General features: G+C 43.5%; 3 protein-coding genes across 3 annotated transcripts; 1 reads left to right on the top strand and 2 right to left on the bottom strand.

The window, feature by feature from the left end:
* Positions 1-4,551: 4,551 nt before the first annotated feature.
* LOC123514666 lies at positions 4,552-7,054 on the bottom strand. The gene is made up of 2 exons (XM_045272702.1): positions 6,523-7,054; positions 4,552-6,430 (listed from the first exon to the last, which is right to left on the bottom strand). Exons 1-2 carry the CDS (start codon positions 7,052-7,054, stop codon positions 4,776-4,778), a joined length of 2,187 nt encoding a protein of 728 aa, XP_045128637.1. The 3' UTR covers positions 4,552-4,775.
* A 164-nt stretch (positions 7,055-7,218) lies between these two features.
* LOC123514673 lies at positions 7,219-10,111 on the bottom strand. The gene is made up of 3 exons (XM_045272715.1): positions 9,446-10,111; positions 8,571-8,709; positions 7,219-7,529 (listed from the first exon to the last, which is right to left on the bottom strand). The coding sequence occupies exons 1-3, from the start codon at positions 9,599-9,601 to the stop codon at positions 7,219-7,221; spliced, it is 606 nt and encodes a 201-aa protein (XP_045128650.1). The 5' UTR covers positions 9,602-10,111.
* Positions 10,112-12,459: 2,348 nt separating this feature from the next.
* Positions 12,460-20,904, top strand: LOC123514949. The gene is made up of 8 exons (XM_045273226.1): positions 12,460-12,614; positions 13,776-14,002; positions 14,526-14,708; positions 15,416-15,598; positions 18,597-18,707; positions 19,359-19,496; positions 20,338-20,437; positions 20,840-20,904. The coding sequence occupies exons 2-8, from the start codon at positions 13,982-13,984 to the stop codon at positions 20,902-20,904; spliced, it is 801 nt and encodes a 266-aa protein (XP_045129161.1). The 5' UTR covers positions 12,460-12,614; positions 13,776-13,981.
* Positions 20,905-21,463: the final 559 nt, after the last annotated feature.

Below are 21,463 nucleotides of genomic sequence, written 5' to 3'. Positions count from 1 at the left end.
CTCATACTTGGAACTTCCTAGTGCCACGTTATCTATTGTGTACCTATTGTTTGGATTATCTCTACCCACGCTCAGCACCCTGCACTTGTTAATATTGAACTGCATTAGCCATCTATCTGTCCATTCTTTCATCCTATCCAAGTCAGCCTGCAAAGCCTTGGCATCCGAATCGGACCTAATTAATCTACCTATCTTTGTGTCGTCCGCAAATTTACTGATATCACTATTAATTCCACTATCCAAGTCATTGATATATATTAGAAATAATAATGGCCCTAAAACTGAGCCCTGTGGCACCCCACTAACTACTTCTCCCCACTCGGAATTCGAACCATTAATTACTACTCTTTGTCGCCTGTCGTCTAACCACGCTTTAATCCAGCCTAATATTCTACCCTCTATACCGTGTGCTTTAACCTTTTTTAAGAGCCTCTGGTGAGGTACTTCGTCAAAAGCTTTACTGAAATCTAAGTATACAATGTCATAACTATCACCTTTGTCTGCCGCCTCATAAACCCTACTATAAAAGCTCAACAAGTTGATAAGACACGACTTCCCCTTCATAAATCCATGCTGTGTGTGATTTATCAAGCCGTGTTTGTCTAGGTGTTCCCTAATGTTTTTCGCTATTATTGATTCCATTAGTTTACCCACAACTGAAGTTAAGCTGACAGGCCTGTAATTAGACATTAGGGTTTTATCCCCCTTCTTAAATATGGGAACCACATTAGCTTCTCTCCACCTCCAGTGACATCCTAAAAAGTGCCGCTAAAGGCTCACTTACAACGTCCTTGCATTCCTTTAGAACCCTTGGACATACTTCATCAGGTCCTGGTGACTTGAATTTCTTTAGTTTGTCTCCTGCTGTACCATCGCCTTAGTTATAAGGATATCAGTCATCTGTTCACTATCCTCTGCCCTAAATACCTCATCGCTATCTGGGATTTCCTGTGTGTTCTCCTGGGTGAAGACAGTTAAAAAATACTCGTTCATAATTCTACTAATCTCTTCCGCTGAACTAGTCATTTCACCATTTGTTGTCCTTACGGGACCTATTTCTTCTCAGCTTTTCATCTTATATAATTGAAAAAATTCCCTTAGGGTTCGTGTGGTGTGGTGTGGTGTGGTGTGGTATGGGGTAGTATTAATCAGTATACAAGCATTTTTTCTAAGTTACGCATGAAATCTGTTTGTTTTGAGTGTGTTTTGGGACGACAGAGTTGAGTTTTAATTTGTAAACAGACATTTTATTGAAGCTATGTGTGGAAAAAAATATATTTGTTTCCAGAGATAGAAGGAAAACACACACACACACACACACACACACACACACACACACACACACACACACACACACCATGCCACAACAAAACACACACCATACCTCAAAAAAACACACACCATATCACAACAAAACACACACACACACACACACACGTTTGGAAAAGAAATAGAGTAGGCAAGATGGGAGGAGGAGTGATGTTGCTGGTTAAAAAAGACATAAAGGTGGATCAAGTGAAAAAAGGTATGGGAAAGGCAGAAGTGCTAAAGATCAGAGCAGAAACTAATGAAGGAAAAAAGAGGCACTACATAGTGGTGTACGTACCACCTAAGACAAATGCATGGTCAGTACAGGAATATGAAGAAATGATAAGTGATACAGGAACATGTCTGGAAGAAATGTTGGGTGGCTGTGAACGAACTATAATGATGGGAGATTTTAATTGTAAAGAGGTGTGTTGGGAGGACTGGTCAATGGAAGGATCAGAGACAACATGGGAAATACACTATTGACACTGGCAATGGAAAATGTGTTAACTCAGTGGGTCAAAGAAGATACTAGGTTTGGAGGAGAGGGAGCATCGTCAAGACTGGACTTGGTCTTTAGTACAGAGCCAATGGTCATTGAGGAGATGAGGGTGGAGTGCCCTTTAGCAAAGAGTGATCATGCAGTTTTGGAGTTCAAGGTGATAGACGAAGAGAAATCTAGAAGAAATGAAGAATATAAAGTGGGAAGATGGAATTATGCCAAGACAGATTTTGGAAACCTAAAGAAATTCTTTCAAGAGACAAATTGGATGAAATTCAAGAGTGCTAAGGGAGCAAATGAAAAGTGGAAGGAATTTATAAAAATATACAAAGAAGGTGAGAAAAAATTTGTACCAATAAGACAACATAGAGAAGTTGGAAAGCAGGACTGGTTTAACGATAGATGTGAAAAGGCTAGAACAAGAAAAGAGGATGCATGGAAGAGGTGGAGAAGGAAAAGACGGATTAAGCAGTGGGAAAGTTACAAAAGAGCAAGAAATGAATATGTGTTGATTAGAAGAGAAGAAAGAAAGAAACAAGAAAAGGATATAATTGATAAATGTAAAGACCAACCAAGGCTTTTTACAGACATGTGAACAACAACATCAAAAATAGAAAGTATTGAAAGTTTAGAAGTAAATGGAGTATACAGTGAAGATCCCAGGAAATGGCAGAGGCTATGAATGGATGCTTTCGGAAGGTATTCACAAAGGAGACTGCTTTTGACAAACCACTGGTAATGGAACAGAAAGGGATTATGAAGGAGTTTCAAGTAACGGTGGAGGAGATCAAGAACATGATGGGGAGTTTAGAAGTGAGAAAAGCTGTGGGACCTGATGGGGTATCAGGATGGATTTTAAGAGAATGCAGGGAGCAATTGGCAGAAAAAGTTTGTGAAGTAATTGATGCCTCATTAAGGGAAGGCGTAGTGCCCCAAGACTGGAAAAGAGCTAACATTGTCCCAATCTATAAATCAGGTAACAAGAGACCCATTGAACTATAGACCAGTGTCACTTACAAGTGTGGTAGCTAAGATGTGTGAGAGGGTGGTGAAGACTAGATGGACAGACTTCTTGGAGAAAAATGACATACTTTGTGAGTGTCAATTTGGTTTTAGGAAAAGGCGTTCATGCGACAAACCTGATATGTTACTATTCGAGGGTGATAGATGTAATACAGGAAAGAGATGGTTGGGCTGATGGAATATATCTGGATTTAAAAAAGGCCTTTGATAAGGTACCACACCAGAGACTGATCTGGAAACTTGAAATGGTAGGAGGAGTGCATGGCAGTTTACTAAAATGGATGGAAGACTTTTGGTAGGAAGAGAAATGAGAACAATAATTAAGGACAGACCATCAGAATGGGGATTGGTGGAGAGTGGAGTTCCACAGGGATCAGTGTTGGCACCAGTAATGTTCGCAGTCTACATAAATGACATGGTGGATGGGGTGTCCAGTTATGTGAGCCTATTTGCAGGCGATGCAAAATTGTTACGAAAAGTGAGATGTGACAAAGATTGCGAACTACTCCAGGAAGACTTGGACAGAATATGGAAATGGAGCTGTACATGGCAAATGGAGTTCAACACGACAAAATGCAAGAAAATAGAGTTTGGCAAGAGTGAAAGAAGAATCAGGAGTATGTACAAGATAGGAAATGAAGACATAAAACCAGTCATGAAGAAAAAGACCTTGGGGTGACAATTACCAATGACCTATCGCCAGAGAGACATATAAACAAAATAATTGGAGAAGTATTGAACTTATTGAGGAACATAAGAGTGGCGTTCGTATATCTAGATGAAGAAATGATGAAGAAAATAATTACTGCAATGATAAGACCGAGGCTTGAATATGCAACAATACAGTGGGCTCGAACTTAAAGAAACACATAAGGAAACTAGAGAAAGTACAGAGGGCTGCAACGAAAATGGTGCCTGACTTAAGAGATTTGACTTATGAAGACAGACTGAAAAGAATGCAACTTCCAACCCTGGAAAACAGAAGAAAGGGAGACCTGATAGCAATATACAGAGTGATGATTGGCATGGAAAAATGGATAGGGAAGATCTGTGTATGTGGAATGGAAGAATGTCGAGAGGGCATGGGAAAAAACTAAAATGGCCACTTATAGGAGAGATGTGAAAAAATATAGCTTCCCTCATAGAAGGGTGGAAGCATGGAATAGTTTAGACGTGGAAGTGGTCAACGCAAGGAATATTCATGATTTTAAGAAAAAGCTGGACATTAATAGATATGGAGACGGGACAACACGAGCATAGCTCTTTTCCGTATGTTACAATTAGGTAAATACAATTAGGTAAATACACACACACACACACACACACACACACACACACACACACACACAACGTCACTTCAACTAGAGCCTCTAAAACTGTAAAAACACACTCAAAAACCTGGGTCACTTCAACTAGAGCCTCTGAAACTAAAAATACCCTTAAAAACCCAGGTCACTCCAATTAGAATCTTTGAAACTATAAAAACACCCTTAAAACCCCATGTCACTTCAACTAGAGCCTTTGGAATCATAAAAACACCTTTAAAAACCCACGTCACTTCAACTAGAATCTTTGAATATATAAAAACACCCTTAAAAAACCGTCACTTCAACTAGAGCCTTTGGAACTGTGAAAATACCCTTCAAAACCCATGTCACTTCAACTAGTCTTTGAAACTATAAAAACACTCCAAAAATCCACGTCACTTCAACCAGGGCCTTTGAAACCATAAAAACACCCTTAAAAACCCACATCACTTCAACTAGAGCCTCTAAAACTGTAAAAACACACTAAAAAACCTGTCACTTCAACTAGAATCTTTGAAACTATAAAAACAGCCTTAAAAACCTCACATCACTTCAACTAGACAACTTTAGACACATCAAAACACCCATGCAACCTCCTAGTACCCCAAACAGTCACCAATACCTAAGAGTCACCATTACCTTAAGTTAGCAATGTCTCTTATACTGTGCTGTGTCTTCCCAAGTAGCACCCAGCCCTCAGCACCAGCAGATGGTCCCCACAGCCCCAAGCCACACTCCTGCACCACCAGGAGAACACAGGAGGTGGGTGTGGTGGCAAGGGAGGTCGTGAGAAGAACACCATGTCTTTCATCCACTGGTACGGTCCACGCCTCCACTTCTGTCCCCTGCGGTCCTTCCACCAGTTGAGCGGAAGGGATGGAGCTGGTCAAAGAGAGAGTGGATTTGTCTGTATCCGTGTGTGTGTCTGTGTGTATGTCTGGTGTGTGTTCCTGGTTCCTCTTGGGTGTTGAAGTCCTGGTGGTAATGCCTGTAGTGTTTTCCAGTTTAATTTCCGACTCTTTTACTGCGTTTTTGTCCAGGAATGCTAATATTTTCCCTGCGCTGTTTTTTCTACTGTGGGAATTGCGTTTTGGTGCAGCCTTGGTCTTGGCGAAGGTGGTGGTGTTTGTGGTGTTTGTTCTGCCACACTGAGGTTCTTCTAGTCCTGCTCGAATCCTCATTTCCCTCTTGTTTGACTGTGAAGTGTTGCAGTTTTCACCAGCCTCTCTTCCCCTGTGTGTGTTCTTGCTTGGTGATGTGTCCTGGTGTCTGTGTTCAAGGCTGGTGAGGTGATGAGTGTTGAAATGCTTGGGTTCTTTAGTAAGCTTCTGAAACGACTTGATATTCTTCACTTGTGTCTGTTTCCCTCTCTTCTCCAGCTTTGGTACTAATTCCTTTTCTTCCTCCTCAATTATCATGTCTTCTGTTTCTTCAATTATCTCCCTCCTGTCTTCCACACTAAACCAATTCTCCCTTTTCATTGATTCTTTGATCATTCTTTTCCTTCCATCATATGTTATCAATTCTTCCGTCTCCTCTATTACTTCTCTCATGTCTCCTTCACCATAGCAACTCTCTCTTTTCACTATTTCTTCATTTCCTTGCTTTTCACCATTTGTTATTCCGTCTTCTCCTTCATCTATCACCATATCCTCTGTTTCCTGTATTATCTCTCTCACAAGCTCTAAGCCTCGAGAACTGCCCTGCTTCACTAATCCTTCATCATTTCCTTCCTTCTCTTTGTCTACAACCAAATCCTGAGTTTCATCTATAACACCCCTGACTTTCTTCCTCACTCTTGTAGGGTTGGCTGCGTTCCTCTTACTGCTGAAGCTTCCTGAACTCTCCGTGCTACTCTGCAATGCTCTGCCCCTCCACCGGTGCTGCGTCACACAACTCCTCTGCACCTCCTCGTCGGGAAACTGTGTTCTGAATAAGTCTGGAGAATGTAGCTTCTCTCCTGACACTATGTCTTGGCCGAGGTGTGGTGGGCTGCCGTTTCTTTGTCTCCCAGTCTTGTCTTGCTCTCTCACACTTGTCTCTATGTTCTGGGGAGGCTGGTGGCATGAGAGTGGCCTGGGAGAGCATGTGTGTCTGGTATTAGGATCTGGGAGTGATGTGGGAGTAGATTCAGACTTAGTACTGGGGTCTGGGAGTGACTTGGGAGTGGAGTAGTGGTGTGTGGTTGCACTAGACCCTGGGAGAGACTTTGATGACACACAGACCTCCTTAGTGTCAGCATTAGGACCTGGGAGTGATGTGGGAGCAGATTCACACTTAGTACTGGGGCCTGGGAGTGATGTGGGAGTGACACTGTGACCTCACTAGACCCTGAGAGAGACTTGGATGACACACAGACCTCCTTAGTGTCAGCATTAAGACCTGGGAGTGATGTGGGAGTAGATTCACACTTCATACTGTGACTTGGGAGTGACTTGGGAGTGGAGTAATGGTGTGTGGTTGCACTAGACCCTGGGAGAGACTTGGATGACACACAAACCTCCTTAGTGTCAGTATTAAGACCTGGGAGTGATTGAATAGAATGGCAGAGTTTAGGAGAAGAGCCACAGTGCTTACCACCACCACTGGCATCTGGGAGGGACTTAGAAGCAGGGCACTGTTCACCATTCCCACCTGGTACTGGCTCAGGTGGCAGGGTAGGCAGGATGGACAACCAGTCGTCAAAACACTGGCCATAACTTTCCATCAAAGCCAGGTCACTTGTTGATTCAGGTGTTCCTGTGACCTTTGACCTCTGACCTTGATCTGCATGAGTGGACAAGTGGTTAGTGTCAGTCTCCGCTTCATACTCCATGCAGTCTGTGTCCTGTATGATTGCCTGGACACATACATCCACCTCCTCATTGCTAAGGAGTGCGAGTGTGGCATCTGTGTTGGTGTCTCTTTGTTTCATTCCTCCTGTGTTGTGAAGAGAGCTGCATTCCTTATCTCTCTCTCTTAAACCCTCTGAATTAATACCATTGGAACCTTGCTTGTCTCTCTCTCTAGACACTCCTGCATCCTTAGAACCAACAAAATCATTGTCTTTGTCACTGAAGGCTCCTGTGTTTTTTGAGCCTACAGAAACTTGCTTTCTCTCTCCTTTACTCTTCCTTTCAAACCAGATCCTTCCTTCACTGGGACATCGACAGATACACCCACAGCACCTTCACAAGACCCTGCAGGAACCTCAGAACTCCTCACAGCCTCCTCCTTGGCGTGTGGTGGTGGCGGTGTGGTGCCCTGGTCCCTGTCGGTGGGCGTGTGGCAGCGTGTGGTGATGTACTGCACCTCAGGCGACTTGGTGCTGAATGTGACACTGCGAGAGGAGCACGGCTTGGTGGGGCGGGGGGGTGTGTTCTGTGCTGGGGTGTCTGTGCTGGCTCTGTCTGTGAAGGTGGCAGATAAAGTGTGAAAATGTTGGATAGAGAGTGACAAAATGTTGAATAAAGAGTGTGAAAATGTTGAATAAAGAGTGTGAAAATGTTGGATAAAGAGTGTGAAAATGTTGGATAAAGAGTGACAAAGTGTTGAATAAAGAGTGTGAAAATGTCAGAAGTAATATAAAAGTGAGAGGAAAGTAAAAACGAATTGGCTGTAGAGAAAATTGCGCTTATAGAAGTAAGAAAGATAGAAAGAAGTAAGAAAGCTAGACAAATGTAAAAAGATAGACAGATTTAAGAAAGATAGATAGAAGTATGAAAGATAGAGAGATGCAAGAAAGATAGATATGTAAGAAAGATAGATAGAAGTAAGATAGATAGATGAGAAAGATAGAAAGAAGTATGAAAGATAGACAGATGCAAGAAAGATAGATAGAAATAAGAAAGATAGATAGAAGTACCAAAGATAGATGGATGTAAGAAAGATAGACAGAAGTAAGATAGATCAAAGTAAGACAACTATGAGTGTACAAGTAATGAATGTGAGAAAAGGCAAGTTCCAACAATCTTAATCTTAATCTCTTAATATAACAACACTTATTACAAACCCTGTTCCTTACTACTCTATACCTTATCTCTCTCTCTCTCTCTCTCTCTCTCTTACCTCAATCTCACCTCTCTCTCATTTCTTTCTAGCTCTTACTTTTTTTATGCAAGAGGAAACCTTGCTGAAGGAAACAAAAATTAAGAAAAAGATCCACTGAGATGCAAGTTCCCAAAAAGATTGGGAAAGAATTAGCCAAAAGCCAGGGACAAATGTCTTGAAACCTCCCTCTTAAAAGAAGTCAAGTTGCAGGAAGATGGAAATACAGAAGCAGGCAGGGAGTTCCAGAGTGTGCCAGTGAAAGGTGTGAATGATTGAGAATACTGGTTAACTCTTGTATTGTAGAGTTGGACAATCTCATCTCTCATTTCTTACTACAACACTCTCTCTCTCTCTCTCTCTCATTTCTTACTGGGCACAGGTACTCTCAAGACAGCACTCACCACGGCCCTCGCTGGCGGCACTGTGCTGGCGGAGAGTGTTGCGGACATGTTCCTTAGCCTTCAGTACCTTATTGTATTTCTCAAATTTCCGTTCCTTGCGCCGCAGCTCCCTCTCTATCTTGGCCAGCTGGGCGGCAAGCTGCAAGAGGATGCTGGTTATAGATATGAGGGTCACCAAGCCAATGTGGGGTGCTGGCTACACATACAAGGGTCACCAGGCCAGTGTGGGGTGCTGGCTACACATACAAGGGTCACCAGGCCAGTGTGGGGTGCTGGCTACACATACAAGGGTCACCAGGCCAGTGTGGGGTGGTGGCTACACATACAAGGGTCACCAGCCTAGTGTGGGGTGCTGGCTACACATACAAGGGTCACCAGGCTAGTGTGGGGTGCTGGCTACACATACAAGGGTCACCAGCCCAGTGTGGGGTGCTGGCTACACATACAAGGGTCACCAGGCCAGTGTGGGGTGCTGGCTACACATACAAGGGTCACCAGCCTAGTGTGGGGTGCTGGCTACACATACAAGGGTCACCAGGCCAGTGTAGGGTGCTGGCTACACATACAAGGGTCACCAGGCCAGTGTGGGGTGCTGGCTACACATACAAGTGTCACAAGCCCAGTGTGGAAAGCTGGCTGGATATACAAGGGTCACCAGGCCAGTGTAGGGTGCTGGCTACACATACAAGGGTCACTAGGCCAGTGCAGGGCGGTGACTAACAACACACAGGTCCTCTACAATACTAATACTAGCTAAGTCAAACAACCAGAGAAGTGACAAAAAAAAAAAATAAAATATAATCAATAAAGCTCTGAGAATTGCATTGGTGTATTTACTCTTAATCGGTGATAGAACAGGACAGTCTTCACCTCACCTCCTCATCATGACTTGCTGTGTTCTGTGTCCGCGCCCCGTTGCCTGACTTTCCCTGACGCCGTTGTTTGGGTGGTTTTTTGGGTGCCTTGGCCTGCTCACCATCCCTCGCCTCCATCAGTGCCTTCTGCTTCTCGATCTCAGGTTTTCCCGCCATAAACTTTGCCCCGCTTTTTCCGATCTTCTGTCTCGACCCTGGCTTCTACTTCACTCACAGCCATTTGTTCGTTTGCACTGCTCATTTGGGGTGTTTTGACATTTGATAACTTTTTAATGGGTTATTTTATATATGATGACCCTCCTCCACTATCAGCTGATAGTAGCGCACGTGTTTTGTTGTCTTATAACTCCCTAACAGCAAAATGTCCTTTTAGTAAAACACTAAACTTACCGTCGTGCCGCATCTCTCATCTTTCAATACTTTTTATGTAAGAGATAAGATTCCATACATTCAAGAGAATATCATACAGTAATTGATTTATACACTGCTACAACAATAAAGTTACTAATCAATCAATCAATCAGCCAATCAAATTTCGCTCGGGAGCAATAGCTGAGTGCATGGGAGTTATAAAATTAACATCGTTGTTGTTGGGAGCTCGTGTACCAGAAAAAGCCATGAAAGATTAAGAATATTCATACTCTGGTTAACTCTTCCACTCATCCTAGTAATGATACGCCCCCCTGTCCCCAACACCCACAATATAATATCTCGCAATTACCCATCCATCCATGCCAGTTTGTTAGTATTTGCATGCTTGTGTGAAGATAGATAGATAAATATATAGGTATGTATAGGCAATTGATAGGTTAGTAGATAGGTAAATGGACAGATAGATAGATAAACAGCTAGATAGCTATAGCTATGGAAAGGTAGACAGAGATAAGTAAATAAATTCGTAAGTAGATAATAAGATAGATGTGCATGAAAAATGTACATATTTCTCTATTCATCATCAATTCCTCCTGGCATATTGTAAAAAACACGTATGTAAAGAGTTAAGGCGATAGAAATAAAGAATGAAAATAATATCATAGTGTACCTTACAAATACCTCGTTTTTCTTTTTCCCGCGGGAGATGCAAACAGTCGATGTAAAACTGGCGACAAACCATCTAATATATAATGCCTTGTCAAATACCCATAGGTGGACACGATAACGAAAATAAATGTCATAATTCCAATAAATCAACATATGAAATTTACATAAGTATAGTATCTCATTAATGACAGATTTAATAAATAGTTATCTTAGGCATTTATACAATAGACACGTACTGCCATCACAGACATCTGTCACCTACGGCAGGTTAGCAGACTGGTTGGACTTGTCAGTACTGTCTAGTCTAGTGGTGGTGCTGGAAGTGGTGATGGAGTGTTTACCCCACCCATACACCCACATAATAGCCAAACATATTGAAAAAGCACACTCTTATATACCCAGAATACTCGTAAACACACCCAAAACTAATCTAGATACCCAAACACACATACATACAAGTGAGGAGTGTTACCATATTCCTGATAAATTGTAGCAGCATCAAGAGCCAAAACAGAGCCAGAAGAGCAAGGCAAGCCAAGTCAACATTATCTGCCTTCACCGTGCACAACCCTCCACAGAACCTTACGTTCATCTGTATAAGGTATTTTTGTGACCGTTCACTTAATTTACGTTTTCTTTACATATAAGAGTAAAAAAACAGCTCCAACTTTACCCAGAATTTGAAAAAGTATTAGGCAAACAAACATTGTGGAGGTAACTCTTCATTATTACCAGTTATTATTAGCTTCTTTCACTTACCATAAGCCAAACTGTATCAGAATGGAGCCACTAGTCTAGCATTTCATATCCCGTGGTCAAATATTCTAGCTATGGTTTAGTTTTGCTGTGGTGAGAGAATAAAGACAACATATGCCGCCCGCCTGTTTCATACCGAATGTTGCCCGGATGTTGCACCCCCCCACCCAGCCCCCCGGGGCCCGGAAGCCAGCGGTTCCAATACTTTTTTTTTCATATATTTCTAACGATAATATTACGTTTCCAAGGTATGTTTTTATGGTTTCTGTAAATGTTTCGTTGTGTTTGAAGTGTGTTCCGTGCCTGTGTTCGGTAAATAAGTGGTGTTTAGTGGTGACTTATGGGGTGAGTTTAAGCCTTCTCATCGGTCAAAATTTTCAATTTCTCATTTTGGAAATTTTTATTTCAAGGTATAACTGGGCCTTTGTGGTATCAAAGAATCCCCTCTGCTCTTTTAAGCGTGAAATCAATTCATTGAGTTAAATATGTGGACTTTGAAATAGTGTTTAGTCCTGTTAAAAGTAAGCTTTATTTTTTCACATTTTGTTTGTTTACGTTTTTGTTTGGCGGTCTAAACCGTTGTAGAATGCCTTAAAAGAAAGCTTAGACTCTGTAGAATGTGTTGAAATATTTGCGGAGTGAAATGGTTGGACGTTCTGGGAGTTTTATAAGTGAAGGTGTTTCTATACTTCTAATATACTTAATTTGTACATTTCTTTAAAACAAGTCAGCCAGGAGATGATTTTATGTTTTGAATATTAGTTAAAGTATTTATAACGTCATAAAATAACATGCATTCGGCCGTTGCTTCATTTTTCTATAAGTCAATTTTTAAATTATTTACGTAATAGCCGAGTCAACCCTGTTCCCGCGCATTTTGATGACGTCATGATCAAGGCGGTGACACACCATAGCCCGGGGCTGGCGCCTCTCTCCCAACCACCCCAGTTCGTCAGTATTTTGCCTAATATCTAGTTATTTCTACGTGTTTGTGTGTGTTTCTAGGCTCAGATGTGTAGATGGCAATAGTAGAAGTAAGAAGAAAGGAAAAATAAAGGTGGATGAAGAAGGAAGGAAGGAGAAAGCGAAGAGGAAGAGGAGCAGCAGCCAAGCTACAATATTTAACTCTTCCTCCACTTCCTCCATATTTTGCCTAATATCTTGTGCTTTGTAAGTGTTTTGATGTGTTTCTAGGCTCAGGCGTGTAGAATGAAGTAATAGAAGGAAGAAAAAAAGGAGGAGGACGAAAAAGAAAGGAAAAAGGTAAGGAGAAAAGGCAGAGGAACCAAGTCACAATATTTAGCTAAGTCTCCCTTGTAATCTTGCCGTCCTTTATAGTGAATTCTGATGTTTGTTTACTTAGGTCTTTTTGGTGTGTTTTAAGTGTGTTTGGTAGTGTTGCTGGATGTTTGGGATGTATTTTACTTGTTTTCAGTGTGTGTTTGAATATTTGGGTGAGTTTTGAGTGTGTTCGTCAGCATTTTGAGGTGTTCTGTGGTGTTTTGAGTGTGTTTTGGTTTAATTTGGAGTGTTTGAAGTGGTGGGGGTGTGTATGAGGGTTCTTTAGGGGTGGTGTTGGTGCATATTGGATGTTTGTAGTGAGTTTTGCGTGTGTCTGGGGCATTATGAGGTGTTGCATGGTGATCTGGGACCGTTTTGAGTGTTTCAAGTGGTTTGGGTGTGCGTGGGGGCGGTACTGGTGTATTTTGAGTGTTTCTAGCGAGTTTTGGGTGTGTTTATTAGTATTTTGAAGTGTTGCATGGTGTTTTGGGATAGTTTAGAGTGTTTTTAGTGGTTTTGGTGTGCGTGGGCGTGGTACTGGTGTGTACTGTGTGTTTCAAGCGAGTTTTGTGTGTGTTTTTTGGTGTTTTGAGTGTATTTTGGGATAATTTAGAGTGTTTTAAGTGGTTTGGGTATGCCTGGGATGTCTTGGGTGTGGTATTGGTGTATATTGATTGTCTCTAGTGAGTTTGGGGTGTGTTTCTTGGTGTTGTATGGTGTTTTGAATGTGTTTTAGTTGGTTTAGGTGTGTTTTGTGGTGTGGGTGTAAATTGTATGTTTTTATTAGGTATTAAGTGTGTTTGTTGGTGTTTTGAGTGTGTTTTGTAGTGTGGGGTTAAATTGTTTGTTTCTATTAGGTATTAAGTATGTTTGTTGGTGTTTTAAGGTGGTGCATGGTGTTTTGAGTGAGTTTGTGTCAGTTTTGAGTGTTTTAAGTGGTTTGGGTGTGTGGGAGCGATGTTCAGGGTATGTTTGGGTGTATGTGTGTGTGTGCCCTGAATGTGTTATTATTATTATGAAAGGTTTATTGTCTATTTGTGGAAAACAAAACATTAGAAAAATAAATTGTTGGTTCATTTTGGTCGATTCCCCTAAACTTCTTGTGATGATTGTAGCTACATACATACATACATACGTACATTGATATTTCCTTAGATAAATTCCTTGACAAAGCTAGATTTCCTTAGATTTCTCTAGATTTTTATATTTTCCTTTAAAATTTCCTTCTGTAACACGGATTTCCTTAAAACAGGGAAATTTCCGTGAAAGTGAAAACACCATCCCAGCATTTCCCAGTGTCTCCCAGCATCTCCCAGTGTCTCCCAGCATCTCCCAGTGTTTCCCAGCATCTCCCAGTGTTTCCCAGCATCTCCCAGCATCCTTCAGCATCTCTCAGCATCTCCAAGTGTCTCTTAGCATCTGCCAGCCTCTCCCAGTGTCTCCTAGCCAAACACAGACATGCAGGAAGATGACAGTGCTGTAAGTTTGTATTTGTGTTTCTATTTTGAAATGCTTTTGTAATGTTTTTGTTATGTAATTCAAATGTTGTAGTGAGTCAGGGAGTAGATAAACATCAGCTGCAGCCTACAGAAGCCAAGATGTTACTCTAATCTGGGCTCTTCCTCCTCCTCTTCTTCTTCTTCTTCTTCTTCTTCTTCTTCTTCTTCTTCTTCTTCTTCTTCTTCTTCTTCTTCTTCTTCTTCTTCTTCTTCTTCTTCTTCTTCTTCTTCTTCTTCTTCTTCTTCTTCTCCTCCTCCTCCTCCTCCTCCTCCTCCTCCTCCTCCTCCTCCTCCTCCTCCTCCTCCTCCTCCTCCTCCTCCTCTTTTGTCTTTTTCCTACTTGTCCACTCCTCTTTCTCTACCTTCTCCTTCAACTCTCCTCCTCTTCCTTCTTCCTCCTCCTCCTCCTCCTACTCCTCCTCCTTTGTCTATTTCTTGCTTCTCCAATCCTTCTTAACCTTACACTAATCCTTAACCTCCTAATCCTCCTCCTCCTCCTTCAGGGTGAGGATGAGGGGACAGCACTGCAGAGGAGGTTCAGCAGGGAGGGTCTTGACTGGGGCAGCGTGGAGCCAAGTGAGAGGGCTGTGCATGTGTGGAGGTGGCTGGTGGACGGGGAGGCTAATCTCAGGGCGGCTCGACACATTAATGATAAACTCAGAAGACAATATGAAGAGGAGAAAATGGTGAGTGTCTGTGTGTGTGTGTGTGTGTGTTGGAGGTGCTGTGTGTTTTTCTTCCATTTTTGTGTGTGTGTGTGTGTGTGTGTGTGTGTGTGTGTGTGTTTTAAAGGTGCTGTGTGTGTGTGTGTTACATTTTTCATTTTCAATTTGTGTGTGTGTGTGTGTGTGTGTGTGTGTGTTTTAAAGGTGCTGTGTTTGTTTGTTACATTTTTCATTTTCAATTTGTGTGTGTGTGTGTGTGTGTGTGTGTGTGTGTGTGTGTGTGTGTGTGTGTGTTTTAAAGGTGCTGTGTTTGTTTGTTACATTTTTCATTTTCAATTTGTGTGTGTGTGTGTGTGTGTGTGTGTGTGTCTATGTGTTTTTTGCAGGTGCTGTGTTTGTGTGTTACATTTTTCATTTTCAATTTGTGTGTGTGTATGTGTGTGTGTGTGTGTGTGTGTGTGTGTGTGTGTGTGTGTGTGTGTGTGTGTGTGTGTGTCTATGTGTTTTTTGCAAGTGCTGTGTTTGTGTGTTATATTTTTCATTTTCAATTTGTGTGTGTGTGTGTGTGTGTGTGTGGTTGTTGTGCGTGTTTTGGTGGATGCTGTATGCGTTTCTTCTATTTCTATGTGTGTGTGTCTGTGTATGTGTGTATTTGAGGTGCTGTGCATACTGTGCTCACCTCACCCCTGCTTCACCCCTCCAACACCTCACCTTCACCCCTTCTTCAGGAGTTGCAGCAGTATGCCCACCACCTCCGCTGTGAGCATGAGGAGCGAGTGAGGGGCCTGGAGGAGGAGGTGGGGGCACTGAAGGAGGACCTGGAGGCACTGCTGGCCGGCACTCAAGCTGTCTCTACCATGCTGGAGGGGGAGGGCCTGCATGATGTGGCACAGACGTCTCTTGGCGAGCAGGTAGGCTGGAGCTGGGCTGGTCTGGGGTGGATTGGGTCAGGTTAGGTTAGCTTAGGTTAGGTTAGTTTAAGTTAAGTTAAGTTAGGTTAGGTTAGGTTAGGTTGAGTTATTTTTCCTCCTCTCTCTCTCTCTCTCTTTTTTTTTTTTTTTTTATTTAAACATAATTTATACAGAAGAACATGTACCCAAAGGCGCACTGTCGTGTGCTACCTATTCTAAGGGTACTACAATCTATTTCTCTACAATATTTACAAGACTTAAAAATAGAAAATATACAAGATGGTCAGCATGTAAATGGAGCACTGTTCTTTTCACTTCACTAGCACTATTCACGCACTGCACTACACTGAGTGTCACGTCACAAAGAGTGTCAGAGGAGTTGGCAGTGTCTGTCTCCACTTATGTGCCATCAGTTTGACACTGTGTGTGTTCATCTCCTGGACGTGAGGCACCGCGGCCGTGAACAAGTTCCACATCCTGGAGACGCGTCCTGCGAAGGTGCGTTGATGCTGACACCCGTGGGATCGCGGCACCTCTACGGCGTCACCACCATTGAGCACCGTTCTCGTGCTCCGTGCGGTGACTCTCAGAGGATGACGCAGCCCTGCCAGATGTGGCACTCTTTGCACCTGTGCCTTATGGAACACTACGATTGCCGCCACATCTCTGCGGTGTTCCAGTGAATCAAGGGGACGCTCAGGCTCTGGGTGAGGTGGTATTGCAGCATCTACTAGCCGTATGGCGCGGCGTTGGATGCTGTCCAGTCTCCTTCTGTGTGTGGCGGCACAGGACATCCAGGAGAGAGCTGCGTACTCAAGGTGGGGCCGCACCTGTGCCTTGTACAGCAGCAGTCTCCCCTTCCTGTCGAGGAAACTGGCGATCCTTCTGAGGCGGAGATCCTGTGAGAGGCTTTCTTGGCAATGGATTTGACATGGCTGTCAAACCTCAGCCCTCGATCCACCTCCACTCCAAGTATCTTGACGTCATCTTGGAGTGGGAGAGCAGCAGCGCCAAAGACAACTTTCCTGCCATTGCTGCCATGGCGGCTGGGGACCGAGAGACAACCATTGCCTGTGTCTTCTCCGGCGCGAATGTCACTTGCCAGCGAGCACCCCACTCCTCTATCACTCGTAGCTGCTGATTGATGGCCTCAGCAGCCCGCCCACTGTCCTGGCGTGGATAGGTATAGGAGAGGGTGCAGTCATCAGCATAGGCCTTGACTCCTGGCAGTAGCTGGAGAAGATCATCCACGTAGATATTCCACAGGAGTGGGCCAAGAATTGAACCCTGTGGCACTGATGCCTCCACAGGCAGGGACTCAGATGTTTGCCCGTTGACAACCACCTTGAGGCTTCTGTCCTGCAGGTAATTTCCCAGGAGTCGTAGCAAGCCACCCTGGATGCCTTTAGCACGAAGCTTTTCCAGTAATCCGTTGTGCCATACTTTATCAAAAGCTCCAGCTATGTCCAAAGCAACCACTATAGTGTCCTTGCCGTCGTCGAGGGCGTCCTGCCACTGCCTGGTGAGAAGCATCATTAGGTCGGAGGTTGACCTTCCAGGTCTGAACCCAAACTGTTGGTCTGAGAGGAGGGCATTGTCCTTGAGATGGCTACACACCACCTCTGCCACGACCCTCTCAAACACTTTACCCACCACTGACAACAGGGATATGGGTCTGTAGTTTTTTGGGTCCGTCCTGGAGCTTTTTTTGTGTACGGGAACTACTCGAGCCTCCTTCCACACTGAAGGCCAGACGTTTTCCCGTACACAAGTTGTGAACTTGGGTGAGAGGGGCAGCCAGTTCCTGGGAGCATCGCTTCAGCAGGTGCGGGCTGATGTCATCAGGGCCGGTAGCTTTCTGTGTGTCCAGCCCCCGCAATAATCGCTTCACCTGCTGATGCGTCACCTCCACCATGGTGACAGTCTTCTCACATTGCTGGACCAGCTGAGGCGGTGGCTGCTGTGGATTCCCCACCTTCATTTTTCCAGCAAACAAGGAAGCCAGCAACTGTGCCCTCTCCTTACTGCTGGTGGCGACAGTACCGTCCTGCTTGCTGAGGGAGGGATGGATTCTTGGTGGCCAGTTCCTGTTTGTCCTTAACAAGGGACCACCAAGTTTTGTTTCCTACGCCAGTGCCACACAGTTTCCGGCGCAGGCTTTCCTCCCACTTTTTTAAGGCCCACTTGCTGGTTACCACCATCCTCCTGCATGCAGCCCTATGCAAGTCCCTGTTGCGCCGAGTCGGGTTCCTCTTGTAGCGGAGCCAGGCAGCATACTTTGCCTCAGCAGCAACACGGCAACGGTAGCCAAACCATGGCTGATCCGTCGGTCTGGTGGTGTATTCCCTGTGTGGGACGTGGCGTCTCTGGAGGGCGAGAAGGTGAGAGGTGAGTGCAAGTGCTTCTCTCTCTCTCTCTCTCTCTCTCTCTCTCTCTCTCTCTCTCTCTCTCTCTCTCTCTCTCTCTCTCTCTCTCTCTCTCTCTCTCTCTCTCTCTCTCTCTCTGTTTCTTTCATTCTTTCTCCCTCTTTCTTTCTTTCTCTCTGTCTGTCTTTCTCCCTTTCTTTCTTTCTTTTCCCTCTCTATTATTTCTTTCTCTGTATCAGCACATGTGGTTACGTTAAATAAGACTAGGTAAGACTGTTTTCTTTTCTCTCTTTTTCCTTTTGTTTCCTCTCTTTTACTCTACTTCCACTTTATTAACACTCTCCTGGTGACTACTTGGTGCACAGTTAGCTGGCTTAAACAAGATCAAATAACACTACTTTTATTTCTCTCTTCCCTCTTTTTTATCTCTCTTTTATTCTTCTAGTACGTTTCTCTTTTATTCTATTCTGTTCTATTTACTCCTGGTGACTGCTTGGTGCACAGACAGCTAGGTTGAATAAAATTAAATAAAGCTACCAATATTTTTTTTTTCTCTCTTTTTCCCTGTTTTTATCTCTTATTTTATTTATACGCTTTATTTACACTCTCCTGGTGACTGGTTTGGTGCACAGATAGCGTACATGCTGGTGGAGAGGAAGAAGCTGATCGAGGAGCTGTCTCTGGCACACAGCACCCACCCCGGTGCTGAGAGGGAGAAGGACCTCACAGCACAGCTTATCAAGGTGGGTGAAAAACCAAGAGAGGGAGAGGGAGAGAGAGAGAGAGAGAGAGAGAAACCGACAGAAAGAAATAGGCAGATAGAGAGAGAGAGAGAGAGATAGAAAAACAGAAGCAGATAGAGAAAGAGAAACAGGTAGAGAGAGAGAGAGAGAGAGAGAGAGAGAAACAGAAAAATAGGTAGAGAGAGAGAGAGAGAGATTTTTGCTGAAATGTATACACTCATTTTAATTTTGTTGTCATTAAGATGTGTGGCAGAGAGAGATTATCATAAATTTTTTTTCTACCCAGCTTTCACTCCTACAGTAACTCCTGCTCCTTCTACAGACAGGCCTTCCTCACAATCTTATCAATAATGTACTACAGTCATCAAAACTCCACTTACTCCAATTATCATAGCAATTTTTTCACTCCTACAGTAACCCCTACTCCTACAGTATCTCCTGCTCCTTCTGCAGACAGATCCTCCTCACAATCGTATCAATAACATACTACAGACATTAAAACTTGACTTAATTCTTTCCTTACCCAGCCTTCACTCCCACAGTAATTTCTACCCCTTCTACAGGCAGGTACTCCTAACAAATCTTTCAATAACACTACAGACATCAAAGCACCACTTCCCTGACTTACCCCTCACTTCTGCCCTTCCTCAGGCCTGCACAGAGCTGGAGGTGCTGCGCCACAAACACCAGGAGACAGAGACACAGCTGGGGGAGATGCATGATCGCGTGCAGCTGCTGGAACGCGCTTCAAGACAGCTGGAGGCAGACAATGAGACACTGGCATTTAAGGTCTGTATTAGGAAGGAACAGAGAAGCAGGCTGAAGTCTTGAGAGGTTATGATGGTCTGTGAGAGGCTTTGATTGTGTGTGAATGTCTGTGAGGTTCTTTGACAGGCTGTAAAAGGCTGTGAGAGTGTGAGAGGCTGTAAAAGGCTGTGAAGGTGTGTGAAAGGCTGTGAGGGTCTGTGAAAGGCTGTAAAAGGCTGTGAAGGTCTGTGAAAGGCTGTGAAAGGCTGTGAGTGTCTATGAGAGGCTGTGATAGAAAGAGAGAGAGAATTTGATAAGTATGAGAGATTGTAAAGATGATGTAAAGGCAGAAAGAAACTGCTAAGCTTATAAAAACAGACTGTAAATACACATAAAAGCTTGCAAACCTAACTTAATGTAGCCTGAACCAAATCTAACCCAACCTAACCTAACCTAACCTAACTGCATTAGCATATCTTCACCTTAGCCATTTAAAACACCCAAGCGGACAAGATTAGGCCACCAAACACTGAGAGAAGCCAGAGAAATGTATGCATGTTTGTGTGTGTGTGTGTGTGTGTTTAACCCCTTCAGTACTGGGATGCATTTTTACCTTGAGATTTGTGTACATTTAGACTATTTTATTGACATTAGGAAGGGTGTATGGAGGTCAGAAGATAAATGGCCAGTCTTCACTATTTTAATCTCCCACATAAGTTTCTGAAGCTGTATCAAATCACCAAATAGTCACCAGAATGAATATAAAAATATAAAAATGTATCATGCTACTGAAGGAATTAAGTGTGTGTGTGTGTGTGTGTGTGTGTGTGCGTGCGTGTGTGCGCATTGCCAAGCTTCAGACCGCTAACCCTTGCCACCCCAGCTGTCCGAGGCCCTGGCAGAAATAGAGGACAATGAAGGACAGTTGCGTCGCCTCAAGAGTGAGTGCCTGAGTGTGTCATGGTGCCACCCATCACCACCCTGCCTCACTCCCACCCCCACCCCTCACCCCTTACCCCTCACCCCTCACCTCTAGTCTGTCTTCTCTGAAATGGCTCCTGGATTTAACCCGTTCAGTACTGGGACACATTTTCACCTTGAGTTTTTTTGTACAATTAGACCATTTTATTGATATTAAGAAGGGTCTATGGAGGTCAGGAGATTAATGGCCACAGTCTTCACTATTTTAATCACCCCATATAAGTTTCTGAAGCTGTATAAAATCACCAAATAGTAACCAGAATGAATATGGAAACATGTCATGCTACTGAAGGGGTTAAAACATATTGTAGCTTATTGATAACATCATTGCTTTGATGTGAATAATACTTGCTTTCTATTGATCAGCACACTTATCACAAGGACAGCTCACGGTTTGTCTCAAGATGTGACAACCACACACTCCCTGGGGCACCATTCAGACGCAGACCCAGGAGACATTTTAGAGTAAACACACTGTAGCAAGATTGAAAGAAAATTAGTAAAGATTAAGACAAGGGAACATATTGAAGCAGGAAATGAAGGAGATAAGGAAACAAAGCTCCTGGATCCTTGTCACTAAATATTGCCAAACACTAGCAAGGTTGAAAGGAAGTTAGTAAAGGCAAAGCTGAGGGAACATACTGAAGCAGGAATTGTAGATGAGAAAATAAAGCTCCTGGATTCTTGTCACTAAATATTGCCACACACTACAGTCTGTCCACTCTAAAATGACTCCTGGATTTCAAACACTGTAGCTTATTGATAACGTCATTGATTTGATGTGAATAATGCTTGCTTTCTGTTGATCAGCACACTTATCACAAGGACAGCTCACGGTTTGTCTCAAGATCTGACAACCACACACTCCCTGGGGCACCATTCAAACCCTGACCCAGGAGACACTTTACAGTAGACACACTAGCAAACACATCTATGGCAGGTGGTAGTGGTGATAGTGGTGGTGGTGGTGGTGGTGGGTGGGTGGGTGCGGGTGTGTGTTCGCCCACCTGTCACCTGTGTAATGTTGC

Source organism: Portunus trituberculatus, chromosome 5 (genome assembly GCF_017591435.1).
Source record: "Portunus trituberculatus isolate SZX2019 chromosome 5, ASM1759143v1, whole genome shotgun sequence".
Taxonomy (NCBI): Eukaryota; Metazoa; Arthropoda; class Malacostraca; order Decapoda; family Portunidae; genus Portunus; species Portunus trituberculatus.
This window is presented reverse-complemented; position numbering and strand designations above follow the sequence as displayed.